The sequence below is a fragment of the Neofelis nebulosa genome, chromosome 3, assembly GCF_028018385.1.
Source record: "Neofelis nebulosa isolate mNeoNeb1 chromosome 3, mNeoNeb1.pri, whole genome shotgun sequence".
NCBI lineage: Eukaryota > Metazoa > Chordata > Mammalia > Carnivora > Felidae > Neofelis > Neofelis nebulosa.
Window position 1 is genome coordinate 147,187,726 of NC_080784.1, and position 14,677 is coordinate 147,202,402.

Sequence of the window (14,677 nt, forward strand, 5' to 3'; positions counted from 1 at the left end):
TTATTTCACTTAGCATAAGTCTCCAGTTACATCCATGTTGCTACAAAGGGCCATATTTCATTCTTTCTCATTGCCACGTAGTATTCCATTGTGTATATAAACCACAATTTCTTTATCCATTCATCAGTTGATGGACATTTAGGCTCTTTCCATAATTTGGCTATTGTTGAGAGTGCTGCTATAAACATTGGGGTACAAGTGCCCCTATGCATCAGCACTCCTGTATCCCTTGGGTAAATTCCTAGCAGTGCTACTGCTGGGTCATAGGGTAGGTCTATTTTTAATTTTCTGAGGAACCTCCACACTGTTTTCCAGAGTGGCTGCAAGTAAAACAGAGATTCTAAAGATGGGGGGCACTGCAAGGACTTTGAAAAAAATATGGAAGTAAGGAGCACCCACTAGTGGCAGTCTCTACGTGGGTGTGCCCTACAGTCCGTTATAAATTTCCAGGGCTTGCGTATCAAGAAGAAAAAACAAGATCAAGAAGAAAAAAACAAACCTAAGCAAGAAACTTTTGTAAAAAGCTTTATTTTCATGCAGTTTGTAAAAATACATCAATAAATATTTAAACTTCTCTATTCCAAGACATAGAGAAACACTGTATAATTACCACTAAACAAGGCATTATGCCTTACAAGGAAGACATAAAATGTCCAAGGGATATTTAAAAACATTGTGGAGTTTTTAAAGCTTCAACATCAGAAGTGTTGACCACGTACTGTAAAACTCTCTCAATAAATAACAATTGGCATTCTTCTGAGCAGTACAAAAATAAATGCACACATACATTCCACAACCTTAACAGTGTCCTGTGTGCTTGGATCCCAAACTATTTATCTCCAGCCTTTATCATAGGGAATGACAGGGCGTGGTTTCCCCTCCCCTCCCCCCAACACATAATATAGTTTAATGAATGAAGAACATTTAAGACTCATCACTTACAAATTAAAAGGAACTGAACTAACTTTAGCATAAAAGTGACCTTTAAAAATAATAGTACAGCAAATTACCAAATTCATGTCTTTAAATATTAGCTAGAACATTACTATGCTAGCTTTGAAAAATAAATAAATAAATAAACAAATAAATACATATGTTGAAAATAGACGAATACTCATAGGGAACAGTCAAATAGATTGAACACAGTCCAGATGGTCCCTGGAGGCTTTGGTTTCTTTTCTTTCTATCCCATTCCACTGAGGCTGCCACAGTAAGCCATGAACTTCTGCCTTCTCTCTCTAGCTCAGTTGTTGCTGCCCCTGTGATTAAAAAAGAAAGAAAGAAAGAAATGGTTGCCATTAATAGGAGTCCATAAATTGACTGCATAGTCCTGTGACATGTGGTTGCCACGTGGTTACCACCTACACCACTGCGATGGGTGGCAGGAAAATGCCGGGCTCCTGGATGGTGTTTAATTAGGAATAAGGTGCTGTCTGTGATCACAATTGCATTATTAGCTTCAAAAAGCTAGAAGGTAATGTCACAGTGGGCTAAAAAAGTACATTCAGGACATCATTTAAGCCCCACGGCAGACCTCGTTAGGTAGCTATTTTTATTTTTGCTGTATTACGGAGACTTGAACAGATTAAGTACTTTCCCTGGGGACATAGGAATAATCAGAGGTGGGGCCTCGGTTACAGTTAGGGCAGGGATTCACAGCAAAGTCCTTGCTCTTCACGACTAAGCTTCAGTGGCCCATGTTGCTCAAAACCAAGGGTGCCACTTTTCAGAGCAGAAGCTCACCAGGGATGGAGCTAAATACTGTGTGTTCCTCAATGGGTGGGAAGCATTTGAACATCACTGGCCAAATGCAATTCATCTTTTAGGAACACACATGCACCCACACTCATTTGCGTGGGGAGAGGGCACTGGAAATATCCTTCTGGCATAGGAGAGGCTTAATGACCTTAATAGCAAAGGTCATTGTGAACGAATAATTTTGTTTTTCAGCGAAACCTAGGTTTCCTTGATCAAACTTCCCGGACGCATTTGCCAGGATCCGTGACCAAGGACTCTAGTGGCACGCGTGAACAGAAAGCATAACTCACTTGCTTAGCATCTTTTCAATGATTCTCTTGACCATGGGGGCTTCGGGGTTGAGACAGGCTTCGTGTCCATTCTTGAGAGTGGCTCTGCGGAGACAAGGCAGAGTCCCCGTTGGCGGGAGGCCGGGCCGCGGGGTGGGGGGCACGGGGGCGGGGGGGGACGGCCAGGACGGCGGCAGCGCGGGGCGTCACTTACATGACTTCGGTGTGGGCGCAGTGGGGGCCCGACGGCGTCACCTTGACGCTCTGGATGTTCTTGAGGTGAATGCCCTGCACGGTCTGCAGGCACTGGCAGCGCAGCTCGGTGACGACGGGCGCCCCTGCGGGGAGAGCAGGCCGGGTGAGCGGGCGGCCCCGGGGCGCGCACCCCTCCCCCACCCGCACCCCCGCCCGCACCCCCGCCCGCACCCCTTCCCCCCGCGGGCTCCGGGCCTCACCTGCGGCGCGCCGGGCGGCGGGGACCAGGAGCAGGAGCAGCAGCGCGGCACCGAGGAGCCGGGGAGCGCGGGGCGCGGTGCGGGCCATGGGGCTCAGCTCGGGGAGTCGCGGCGGCGGTGGCTGGAGCTGGACGGCTGGCGGGAGGGCTGGCGGAGCGGACTCTGGCTCCCCGAGCCGGGAGAACCGCTTTTATCCCCGGTGGACTCGGCGCGGCGCCGGGCGCAGCGGGGGGAGGGGGGGGGACAGGGAAATTCCCGGCGCCCCGGGTCATTCCCGGGTGCGGAAGGTTCGCGCGGCCCCGCCCCCGGGGTGGAGGGGGACCCGCGTGCCAGGCCTCCCGCGTGTTCCCGAGACTTGGGCGTGTTCCCTTTCCGCCCAGTCCCCAAAGAGGGCGTGAGTGGCCTTGCTTGAGTCTGTGCCATTTACGCGAGACAGGCGTCTGTCTTGACGAATGTTAGTTATCCGGATGGGGGAATAACGCCCGGAGAAGGGGTGACATGATTTTCTACTTGCTACTTAACGCATAAATGTGTTTTGGTTTGATTAGTTTACTTTCGTCTGCATAAGTAGACTCTGTTAAAATACATTTGTCATCTCACAGCAGACATAAGAACGTTCGCCGGTTCCTAGTATTTTACATTCACAAACAAATCATACTTTGTGTCATATCCTGAAAGGGTGAAGGGATGAGGGGATGACCAGTGTCAAGAGGTCAATTTAATGTTTAATTTAGGACTGAATGTCTTATCCCTACTTATCTTCCTTCCTCTGCAATTCTGGAACTTCCAGAGTTGGAGTAAATCCATGAACACCACCTTTTTGGTGTAGACGGTGTGAATTAATCCGTGAAGTATAATGCTGGTGGTCATATCCGAGCTGTTGGGGGGTGGGGGGGAGGCTGCGTTGGGCTCCTGGGGTCCAAAGGTCGGAGGGACCAGGAGCTGATGCCTAGTGGGAGTAGCACCCTGTGCTCACCTGAACAGCAAAAAGAGGTGTTCCTGTGAAATACTTAAGCGTTAGATCACCACTCCAATGGCACTTCCTTGTTTTATGTTCCCAAATCTCATTTCCTTTCCCTGTTGTGTGGACTTGCCTGCCTCCAGGGATTTGAAATGCTCTCTAGAGAAGTAACTGCAGTCCTGTTTTAGTTTTGACTGACTTCTAATCAGTCAGACCTTTCAAGCCGGTAACTCGACTGTGTCGTTCAGCAGCTCATTTTTCACCTCAGTGTAAATGACTTTCGTTGTTGCTGGATTACATGTAGGTTTCAGATGGCTTCGGTGTGATTCCAGGTGCAGGTCTGTGAGGAGCGTGGGGTTACCCGGTGGATGGGTGTGGAAGGGAAGCAGGAGGAGAGAGGACTTGCTCTGGAGCTGCAAAGTGGCACCTAGCAGCCCTCTGCTTCACAATGCCAGGGTAGGAATTTCAGGTGTCGGACATTTAAACCGTCTCTGCCTTAGTTTCTCACCTGTAAAATGGACGTCAGAGATAGTATCTACTTCAGCAGATTGTTAGGAGGAATAAGTGTGTGAACATTTATAAAATGCCAGTACATACAATGCATACACTATAAATCATTTTTAAATAAACGTAATTTAAATTGCTGTTTCTGCATTCTTAAGCTGGAACTCACCTGGGGATAAAATCCCTGTACAAAGAGAAAAAAAGAATTTTAAAAAGAAAAACACCTCCTTCAACCAACATAAAAGTTTTGTACTATTTTTTTTTTCTTAAGAGAAAACTCAGAATGAGTTTTTTGTTGTCTAGTTTAATTGATCAGTAATTTTATAGTTCTAATTTCAGTAATTTCAACTACAAAGTGCAAATAAAACTAAATATATTCTATCTTATTAGAAAAGATTATGAGGGTGCCTGGGTAGCTCAGTAGGTTAAACATCTGACTCTAGTTGAGATCCTGTCCAGGTCATGATCTCACTCTTGGTGGGTTTGAGTCCTGTGCTGTGAGGTTGAGTCTGTGCTGACGGCTCAGAGCCTGAAGCCTGCTTCAGATTCTGTATCTCTCTCTCTCTCTCTCTGTCCCTCCCCTGCTCATGCTTTGTCTCTCTCTCTCTCTCTCTCTCAAAAATAAACATTTTTTTAAAAATTAAAAAAAGAAGAGATTATGAATTACTAAATTATAAATAATGATTTGTCTTTACATTTTTTTAAGTAATCAGAACAGTCCTTTGTGGGAAGGGGCAAGAAATATAACTTTTAAAAAAAAATAAGTGGAAAATGAAAGATGACCTAAAGTTTATAAAATATGAATAACTTAGTAATAATTGAGAATTTGTGTAGGTACTACTGTCATTATCCTTATTTTTCCCAGATTCTTATTTTTTTATTTTTTTAATGTTTATTTTTGAGACAGAGAGAGAGAGAGAGAGAGAGAGAGAGTGTGTGTTTGTTGGGGGGGGGGGGGTGTTGGGGGAAGGTCAGAGAGGAAGGGAGACAAAGAATCTGAAGCAGGCCCCAGAGTCTGACGTGTGGCTGCAACTCATAAACTTCCAGATCATGACCTGAGTCAGTCAGTCACCCAGAGCCACTCAGTCGCCCCTTTCTAGGACTAATTGAAAATACTATGGATTTTCTTTCTTTCTTTTTCTTTTTTCTTTTCCTTTCTTTTTTTTTTTTTTTAGATAATCAGTAGCTCAGAATTATAATAGCTGAAGAGATTGCTATTCTTTCCATTATTCTTCACTATCTCCAGTAATTTACATATGTTTATGTGCTTATAAGATCAACATAAAGTATTACAGTAAATAACACTTTAATCTAATAGTCAATGTCCTCAATCTTTTGCATATATGAAACCCACTTAATCTTCTCAACTTCCCCACAAAGTAGTTACCAGCTTTGTCTCCACAGCTTTTCTCCACAAGGAAACAGGGAATTTAGGGAATTGGCCAAGGTCTCACAGTTAATAAAATTCACAATTTGAGCTCTAGCCAGTGCTGCTTTTAACCACTACATGTTAAGAAAAAAAAAAAGAAAGAAAAAAAACTTTTTTCTAAGAAAAGTAATAGATAATTCAGGAGAGCAGGTTTGTTTTTGTTTTTGTTTGTTTAAGTATGTTTGTTATTCTCACGGTTAAATAGTTCAATGCCACATTTCCTAAAGCTTAAAAATAACAAACTTCTCAAAAGTCTCCAGTGTTTTATTTCACTAACAGCAAGAAGTTTCTTTTGTGGAATGAATAGGATATACTTAGATTCAATAAAATCTACATCTATCTATCTATCTATCTATCTATCTGTCTATCTGATTTTCCTCATCAATGGATTATGCCTCCAAAATCAAGTCAGTGGGATGAACACTCTACACTGAGATTTGCCCAGAAGGGAACTGGGCATTTTAGTTATTTGCTGAAATAAGGATCATGGTTTTCTGCCTGACCCTGTTTGCATACTTTATCATGATTTAATAGTGGAAATATTTTGCCTTCAGCATTAACAGGAAGCTACCCAGAACTTTACTCTCTTTATAATTAAAAAAAAAAAAAAAAAAGAAAGAAAGAAAGAAAGAAAGAAAGAAAGAAAGAAAGAAGAAGAAAAATATTGTCCTAATGCTTTCCAGATCCAATCCAAAGTATGAACATATGCAAATACTCAGGGTGAATGAATAGGGCATCAAAAAATTTATAGTAGTGGCCAAAGGGATGAAACATTTCAAGAAGCAGCTTCATATTTACAGAATTATCTATGATTTTATGTCTAAGACTTGCTTGATAATCATCACTTGCTAACAAAATAAAGTACAGAAGAAAGGGTTTTTTTCTACCTTAATATATCAACTCTCATAATTCAATCCCTAGCAGCCCCGTATTTATTTTTCAGAAAACTTAAAAAGCAATGACGTTCTGAAGCCTAAAAAACAATCCCCTTCTTTGTTTTTGCAAGTGTCTCCCCCAGATATTTACTCATTTTATGAGCTGAATGACAGATTTCTATGCCCAAACTTTAAACTAATGCAATCACCAATCTTAAAAGAAGAGAGCATCCTTAAAATAAAATGGGTTATTAAATCCCATTTAGAGCCACCATATTTACTGTCATCTTGTTCGATTGACACTATCTGATCTGCCTTTACAATCCAGACTTGGTGCCGTCTCCTGAGATGAGGGAGCCATCGGAATGGGCAGTGCAGGACTGCTGTCCCCACTCTGGCCCTGGGAAATTGTGACACCACAAATGCCACGTGTTGCGTTTACTGCTTCTGGTAGAATGACTCCGGCTCTGAGGGGAGAAGAATGAAAATGTCCGAATGTGGCATTAAATCGCTCAATCCACCCACTTCTTCAGTCCGAAGCGTGTCATCCAGCGTTCATGTCATAAATCCTATCCAGTCTCTAGTACGGTGGTCATTTCTACCCGGCTTGAGCTCCTTCCTCCTTCTGGTTATGGAATCTTGGTTTTCTCTTGGGGACCATCCCTTCTTCCTCCCAGCTTGGGTAGTTCAGGGAGGGGGACCCTGCTCCAAAGCTCCAGGACTGTGCTGGAGACCCAAAGTACCATTCGTTGGTCTTTCCAGTCTGGGTCTAACCCTCAGTCAAGTTCTAACAGGTGCAGGGTGGGCAAGGGACCTAAGCCTGGCCAAGTCAGAAAAATGTCCTGGAGTCCTTGTTGTCAGGAAATGGTGGGAAAATCAGCCCTTGCTTCCTGTGGGGTTCCACCTGCTGGAACAGAAGCTTGAAGCATTGTTAGTGCTTGAGGGGAGCCTGCCTGAAGTGAAGCAAGCACAGAGAAAAGCAGCCTGATGTGGAGTGAGGCTAATTACTGGCGAGAATTTTTGAACTGCAACATGCAGTTTTAACGCATCCACACATCAGCTGTTTACTTTCAGAGGCCCAATGATTCTCCTTTTCTTTTTTAATTAAAACTTTCTTTTTTTTGTTTTTTTATATATGTTTTAAAGTTTATTTATTTTTGAAAAGATAGAGTGCGAGTGGGAAGGAGGCAGAGAGAGGGAGGCACAGAATCCGAAGCAGGCTTCAGGCTCTGAGCCATCAGCGGAACAGCTGTGTCAGCTCTGAGCTGTCACTTGAACTTGTGAACGGGACATTATGACCCTAGCCAAAGTCGGACGCTTAACCGACTGAGCCACTCAGCCACCTCATTCTTTTTAAAAAATTTTTTATTTGTATTTTTTAAAATTTATGTATTTGAGAGAGAGAGAGAGAGAGAGAGAGAGAGAGAGAGAGAGAGAAGCTCAAGCAGGCTCCATGCTTGGCTCGGAGGTCAACGTAAGGCTCAATCCCACAACCCTGGGATTATGACCTGAGCCAAAATCAGGAGTCAGCATTCAACAGACTAAGCCACCTGAGTGCCCCCTCTCCTTTTTATGTAGCCATCTTAAACCGCGTTTTGGTTACTGACTCCACTTACTGTTAGTTACCTTTCTAACCAGGAGGGCGGTTCAACTCGAATTGAATTCCTTTCTTTCTCCCTTTGTTTCAACATTGTCATCGATCATTTACTCAACATTTATAAGGTGGGGATAAAGTTTGGCCAGGGATCTGGAGAGGAATAGGACTCTGCTACCCTCCGACTCTCCATGCAATAGGGGAAATGAGTGGACAAATAGAAGATTTTAGAAAAGGGGCACCTGGGTGGCTCAGTCAGTTGGGCATCCGGCTTCGGCTCAGGTCATGATCTCACAGTCCGTGAGTTCTAGCCCTCGTCAGGCTCTGTGCTGACAGCTCAGAGCCTGGAGTCTGCTTTGGATTCTGTGCATCCCTCTCTGCCCCTTCCCCACTCACACTCTGTCTCTCTCTCTAAATAAAATAAAAATATTTAAAAAAAAAGAGAGAGAGATTTTAGAAAAGCCTGTGAAAACCATGGCAAACCATTCCCAAGGTGCAGGTGTGAGGACTACCTGATCTAACACTTAAAGAGTGGGTTTATGAAACTTGTCAGAGAGGTTCCTGAAAGAGGTGACCATTGATGTGACTCTCGGGATGAGGAATTTTCCAGGAAAATGGGGGACAGTGATGGGCAGAAGACATTCAGGAGAGGGCCAGATGAGCAGAGGCATAGCAATGGGATAGAACATGGTGACTACTACTGGGAGCAGCAAACGGTTCGTGTAGCTGGAACTCACTCTGTGAACAGAGACTGGAGAGAGGCTGAGGCAGGAGGAGGTTGCAGGCCTCTGACACTGAAGACCATGTGCTGGAAGGACCCTGTTTGTTAGTCAGGATCCAGTTTGGATGGTATCTAACTGGGAGGCCTCTGTAGGCATTTCAAGGTGTTTCCATGGCCCTGTTGCCCAGACCACACTGTGACCTTTATTGGCTATCTACCATAGGGTGGTTGAGGTATAACCTAAGATTCAGGATATGTGCAAAAAACTGAGGGCATGGTAGATATTAAATTAAAAGACATTTACTTGGGGTGCCTGGGTGGCTCAGTCAGTTAAGCTTCTGACTCATGATTTCCACTCAGGTCACGATCTCACGGTTTGTGAGTTGGAGCCCCATGTCGGGCTCGGTGCTGACAGTATGAAGCCTGCTTGGGATTCTCTCTCTCCCTCTCTCTTTGTCCCTTCCTGTCTCTCTCTCTCTCGCTCTCCCTCAAAACAAATAAATAAACTTAAAAAAAGTAAAATAAAAGACATCTGTTAGGCACATGCAAGATACAAGGAACTGTGGTCCATTTTGCAAAAAATGTATAGTGGATAAAACTGAAACCCCAAATATGAAATTCTTCTTCAGTACTAACCTGCCAACTATCTTCTGCAACACAGCTAGTCCTTCTTTCTGTACCTGTGGTAAGGCCAACCTGACGATTTTAACCACGTATAATTACTTAAGTTCATTTCAGTTAACTCTGAAAAACTTCCAATATATTAGATTTGGGCATTATTCCAAGGCTTAAAAAATAATATATTTCAATATAATGTTTGTATTTCCATTACGATTTTTGGAAAACTTTTGAGAAATAGTAATGAGTAATTAAATTATATTACATGCAATACGAATCAAAGAAATATAGAAATGCCAAAACTACAAAAGGATGTGTGAGGGAAAAAATATAGAAATTGAGGAAATGTCTTCAGGCAAATATTGTTTATCATACTTGGTTATAACGGGCATGAAAACAGCGTGATGACCCTGCTTTGATGTTTCAAAGTGTATTATGGAAGTGAAATTTGGGAAGTTGAGATGAGCTATAAACCACAACAAACATATTACACATAGTGTGTGTAGCTACATGGTCAGCCAGGGGACATGACAAACGGAGAAATTTTGATGATCAGAGAATGTCCTCTGTAACATTTCAACATTTTGAAATGTGTTATTACATTCTTTATGGCTCATATATGGTCTTTATTACAAAATGTTCCCTGTGTGTTGAAAAAATATACGTGACTTATGCAGTTTTTGGGTGAAGCATCTGTATATCACGGTCTGGCCAAGTTGCCAGGATCACGTTGGGGGATCATGTTGCTTTACTCTTCTGTACTGTTACTGATTCTTTACTGCTGTGACCTCCTAAGTCCTGAAAAGAGGCCTGTTAGAATCTTTAACTATGATAATCATTTCATCAATTGCCCCTTTTAGTTTCTCTCTTAATATAATTTGATTAAATATCAAGTTCTTGAAATTTAGAATTGTTTGTTTCTTGTAGAAGTACCCCCTTTTTATTTTGAATCGGTCTTTTTTTTATCTCTAAGACTCCTTCTTTCCTTAAGTCCTAATATCTTCTCACCTAATGCATTGATTTTTTTTTTTTTCTTTTTAAGAGAGAGAGAGCATGAGCAGGGGAGAGGAGGAGAGAGAATCTTAAGCAGGTTCAAGGCACATCATGGAGCCCAATGCAGGGCTCGGTCCCATGACCCTGGGATCATGACCTGAGCCTAAATCAAGTCAGATGCTCAACTGACTGAGCCACCAGGTGCCCCATTGGATTAGTAATTTGTATTAATAATAGATTAATAGTCATTAGCAAGTAATACATTAGTATATCCATACTGTTTCTTTCAGTTAATTTTAGCATGATATAACACTCTTATTCTTTTAATTTCAAGTTATCTAGGTCCTAATATTTAAAGTATGTCTCTTTTAAGAGGCATAGATTTTTTGGTCTTATTTATACAGTCTTTGTATGAAAAAAAGTTGATCTTTGACTTTTAATTAGAGTGTTTATTCCATTTAAATTTACTATAATTCTTAATATAGTTGGATCTAAGTCTCCTCTCCTGCTATTCTATTTGTCCTATTTTTTAAAAAAATCAACTTTCGGTTTAAGAGTAATTTTAGATTAAAAAAAAATTTGTATAGATAGTACAGAGAGTTCCTGTAGACTTTTTGCCCAGTATCTCCTAATGTTGATATCTTACATAATTATAATACACTTATCAAAACTAAGAAATTAACACTGGTACATTGCTGTTCGCTGAACTCCAGTCTTTTATTCAGATTTCACCAATTTCCACTGATATCATTCTACTATCCTGGGATCCAAGTTAGCATAACTCACTGGATTTAGTCATCATGTCTCTTTTGTGTCCTCTAATCTATGACAGAGTCTCAGTATTGCCTTGATTTTCATGACTTTGACAGATCTGAAGAATACTTTTTTTTTTTTTAGTGTTTATTTATTTTTGAGACAGAGAGAGACATAGCACAAGCAGGAGAGGGGCAGAGAGAGAGGGAGACACAGAATCTTTGACAGCTCTGAGCTGTCAAGACAGAGCCCGACATGGGGCTTGAAGTCACCAACCTGAGAGATCATGATCTAAGCCGAAGTCAGACGCTCAACTGACTGAGCCACCCAGGTGCCCCTGTGAAGAAAACTTCTTAAGTATTTTGTGGAATGTTTCTGGATGGGGATTTTTATGATGATTTTCTCATGATCATGCTAGGGTTATGGGTTTGGGGGAAGAACATGATGGAAATGAAGTGCCCTTCTTACCATATCACATAGGGGGTATACATGATATTCATATGACACCAAGGGTGATAACCTTCATCACTTGGTTAAGGTGGAATCTGCCAGATTCTCCAGTGTAATGTTTTTTCCTTTTCCTAATCTGTTCTTTGGAAGGAACTCACAAAGCCCAGGCCACACTCACATGGGGAGGGGGTTTAAACCCACCTTTAGGAGGAGACTTTTTATTGACAGGCCTGACAATAAAGAAGATTTTTTCCTTTTCCCCGTCTGCCATCTGCTGTTTTGTTTCTTTATTCCTTAATTTCTGTATTCTTTTGTATTATTCAGATATTTTCTCTTATTCCATTTTATCTTCTTTTCAGATTTTTAAATCTAAACTTTTCATTTCCCTTTTAGTGGTTACCCTAAAAATTGCAATATATATTCCTGCCATGTTACAATGTTCCTTCAGCTTACACTTTCTGCAACAATTGAAGACATCTCTTATAGTCTAAATCCATTTCTTTCCCTACCTATCCTTTGTTATTTTTGTCATGTATTTTACCTTACGGCATGGATTTATCTCCATAGATCATTATTATTATTAAATAACACAAATTATTCAAGTTCTTAGGAAAGAATCCACTTTTCTACCTTTTGGTCCCAGCCTCATTAAAAGGGAAAGAATTGCATAATTGTCTGAAAAACCACTTACCCAAAGTATTTAATAAGAGCTCTTATTACAATGTTTGTAAAAATCCAAAAGTTTATAAAGGCACTAATTTTTAATAATGAATCAGTGTGAAAAGCAGCAATATTTTATGTAAAACTAGGTTTCTCAAGCTGGTTGGGGAGGGTAGCGTGTCAAATATTCTTTAAGTAATAGAAATGTAAGGGAAGTAATGGCCAGGAGCAGGCATAAAGTTAGGTGCAACCTATAGTCTGTGTAATGGTACGATACCTTGAGCCCCCCAGTAGGAACCAAGGATCAAGAAGAATAAAACAAAACCTAAGCACGTGATTTTTTGCAAAACGTTTATTTTCATGTCATTTGTAAAAACATAACAGTAGTTTTAATGTCTCTGTTCCAAGACAGAGCAACACTGCGTAATCAACATGAAACAAGGCATTATGCCCTACAAGCAAGACATAAAATGTCCAAGGGAAGCTTCAACATAAAAATGTTGATTATAGAATGTGAAATAATTTCCATAAATGACAACTGCCATTCTTTTAAACAAGTACAAAAATAGATGTATACACACTAACTTCTTCGGCTCCCTTCCCCCCCTTCCCCCCCCCCCCCCCCCCCCCCCAGTGCTGTGCCCTGGCACCTGATGGAGTCTCCCAATACACAGTGGTTTAATGAGACCTTAAAAACCCATCATCTTCAAATTGAATAACAATCAGGACGGAGTTACGTCTGATTCAACACAGTCAGATCCTTAAATACTAATATGTAAAATATTAAAATACAAGCTTTGGAAAATAAATAAATACAAACATAAATAAATAGAGAACTTGTAATAGTCAAACACATTAAGGCCTTTCTAGGTGCCTGCAGAAGCCAGCTGTTCTCTCTTCATTTTCACTTCCTAGAAGGGCCTTTCAGGAACCACCAGCAGCCAGCTTCTTACTGGTCTCCAGGTCAGTTGGTGCTGCCCCTATGATTGGAAAAGGGTTACTGTTACAGGTGCTAAGGAAAAACTGCTCCTCTCTCACACTGGCCCCTAGGGCTAGAGGGAGTTTTGTTGTAGACCCTGGCCCAGCCCTGCACCCACAGAAGGTCCCACAGTACCCGCTGCCCCCTACTGCAGAGAACTTGCTCTTTACTGGCTGTGGACTGAACTATTATTGACTTGAAAGAGCTAAAACCTATCGCTCAAAGACTGTCATCCTGGGTTAAAAGTTTACATGCAAGATCTCACTTGAACCTCATACATCCCCATGAAATTGTTATTATTCTCTATGCCCATTTTGCTGAGACTCAAAAGGATTTGAAAACTTTCACAGGGATCCTAGACTTGAACTTAGGAGGATCACTCTGCAAAGTCCTTGCTCTTCACGACTAAGCTTCAGCGGCCCATGTTGCCCAAAACCAAGGGTGCCACTTTTCAGAGCAGAAGCTCACCAGGGATGGAGCTAAATACTGTGTGTTCCTCAATGGGTGGGAAGCATTTGAACATCACTGGCCAAATGCAATTCATCTTTTAGGAACACACATGCACCCACACTCATTTGCGTGGGTAGAGAGGGCACTGGAAATATCCTTCTGGCATAGGAGAGGCTTAATGACCTTAATAGCAAAGGTCATTGTGAACGAATAATTTTGTTTTTCAGCGAAACCTAGGTTTCCTTGATCAAACTTCCCAGACGCATTTGCCAGGATCCGTGACCAAGGACTCTAGCGGCACGCGTGAACAGAAAGCATAACTCACTTGCTTAGCATCTTTTCGATGATTCTCTTGACCATGGGGGCTTCGGGGTTGAGACAGGCTTCGTGTCCATTCTTGAGAGTGGCTCTGCGGAGACAAGGCAGAGTCCCCGTTGGCGGGAGGCCGGGCCGCGGGGTGGGGGGCACGGGGGCGGGGGGGGGACGGCCAGGACGGCGGCAGCGCGGGGCGTCACTTACATGACTTCGGTGTGGGCGCAGTGGGGGCCCGACGGCGTCACCTTGACGCTCTGGATGTTCTTGAGGTGAATGCCCTGCACGGTCTGCAGGCACTGGCAGCGCAGCTCGGTGACGACGGGCGCCCCTGCGGGGAGAGCAGGCCGGGTGAGCGGGCGGCCCCGGGGCGCGCACCCCTCCCCCACCCGCACCCCCGCCCGCACCCCCGCCCGCACCCCTTCCCCCCGCGGGCTCCGGGCCTCACCTGCGGCGCGCCGGGCGGCGGGGACCAGGAGCAGGAGCAGCAGCGCGGCACCGAGGAGCCGGGGAGCGCGGGGCGCGGTGCGGGCCATGGGGCTCAGCTCGGGGAGTCGCGGCGGCGGTGGCTGGAGCTGGACGGCTGGCGGGAGGGCTGGCGGAGCGGACTCTGTGGCTCCCCGAGCCGGGAGAACCGCTTTTATCCCCTGTCGACTCGGCGCGGCGCGGCGCAGGGCGCAGTGGGGGGGCAGGGAAATTCCCGGCGCCCCGGGTCATTCCCGGGTGCGGAAGGTTCGCGCGGCCCCGCCCCCGGGGTGGAGGGGGACCCGCCCACGGGTGCCGGCGACTTAGAGACCGTTGTCCGCCCCAATGCGCAAAGGGGGCGTGAGTGGCCGCCACGTGGCGGCTGCCACCGCGGGGGAGGGTGAGGCGACCGTGGGCGCCCAGGGATCCCC

The 14,677-nt window shown here is 43.8% G+C and overlaps 2 protein-coding genes across 2 annotated transcripts; both read right to left on the bottom strand.

Moving 5' to 3' along the window:
- Positions 1-509: 509 nt before the first annotated feature.
- Positions 510-2,699, bottom strand: LOC131507459 (growth-regulated alpha protein-like). The gene is made up of 4 exons (XM_058722287.1): positions 2,483-2,699; positions 2,242-2,365; positions 2,049-2,132; positions 510-1,259 (listed from the first exon to the last, which is right to left on the bottom strand). Exons 1-4 carry the CDS (start codon positions 2,568-2,570, stop codon positions 1,244-1,246), a joined length of 312 nt encoding a protein of 103 aa, XP_058578270.1. The 5' UTR covers positions 2,571-2,699; the 3' UTR covers positions 510-1,243.
- A 9,675-nt stretch (positions 2,700-12,374) lies between these two features.
- LOC131507460 (growth-regulated alpha protein-like) lies at positions 12,375-14,407 on the bottom strand. The gene is made up of 4 exons (XM_058722288.1): positions 14,230-14,407; positions 13,989-14,112; positions 13,795-13,878; positions 12,375-13,020 (listed from the first exon to the last, which is right to left on the bottom strand). The coding sequence occupies exons 1-4, from the start codon at positions 14,315-14,317 to the stop codon at positions 13,005-13,007; spliced, it is 312 nt and encodes a 103-aa protein (XP_058578271.1). The 5' UTR covers positions 14,318-14,407; the 3' UTR covers positions 12,375-13,004.
- Positions 14,408-14,677: the final 270 nt, after the last annotated feature.

Bases quoted from the DNA above. Each gene is read 5' to 3' on its own strand.
- LOC131507459 (XM_058722287.1), bottom strand. From the start codon at position 2,570: ATGGCCCGCACCGCGCCCCGCGCTCCCCGGCTCCTCGGTGCCGCGCTG. The intron at 2,366-2,482 runs GTGAGGCCCGGA...CTCTCCCCGCAG, and splicing joins CGCCGCCCGGCGCGCCGCAG to GGGCGCCCGTCGTCACCGAG. The intron at 2,133-2,241 runs GTAAGTGACGCC...TTGTCTCCGCAG, and splicing joins TGCGCCCACACCGAAGTCAT to AGCCACTCTCAAGAATGGAC.
- LOC131507460 (XM_058722288.1), bottom strand. From the start codon at position 14,317: ATGGCCCGCACCGCGCCCCGCGCTCCCCGGCTCCTCGGTGCCGCGCTG. The intron at 14,113-14,229 runs GTGAGGCCCGGA...CTCTCCCCGCAG, and splicing joins CGCCGCCCGGCGCGCCGCAG to GGGCGCCCGTCGTCACCGAG. The intron at 13,879-13,988 runs GTAAGTGACGCC...TTGTCTCCGCAG, and splicing joins TGCGCCCACACCGAAGTCAT to AGCCACTCTCAAGAATGGAC.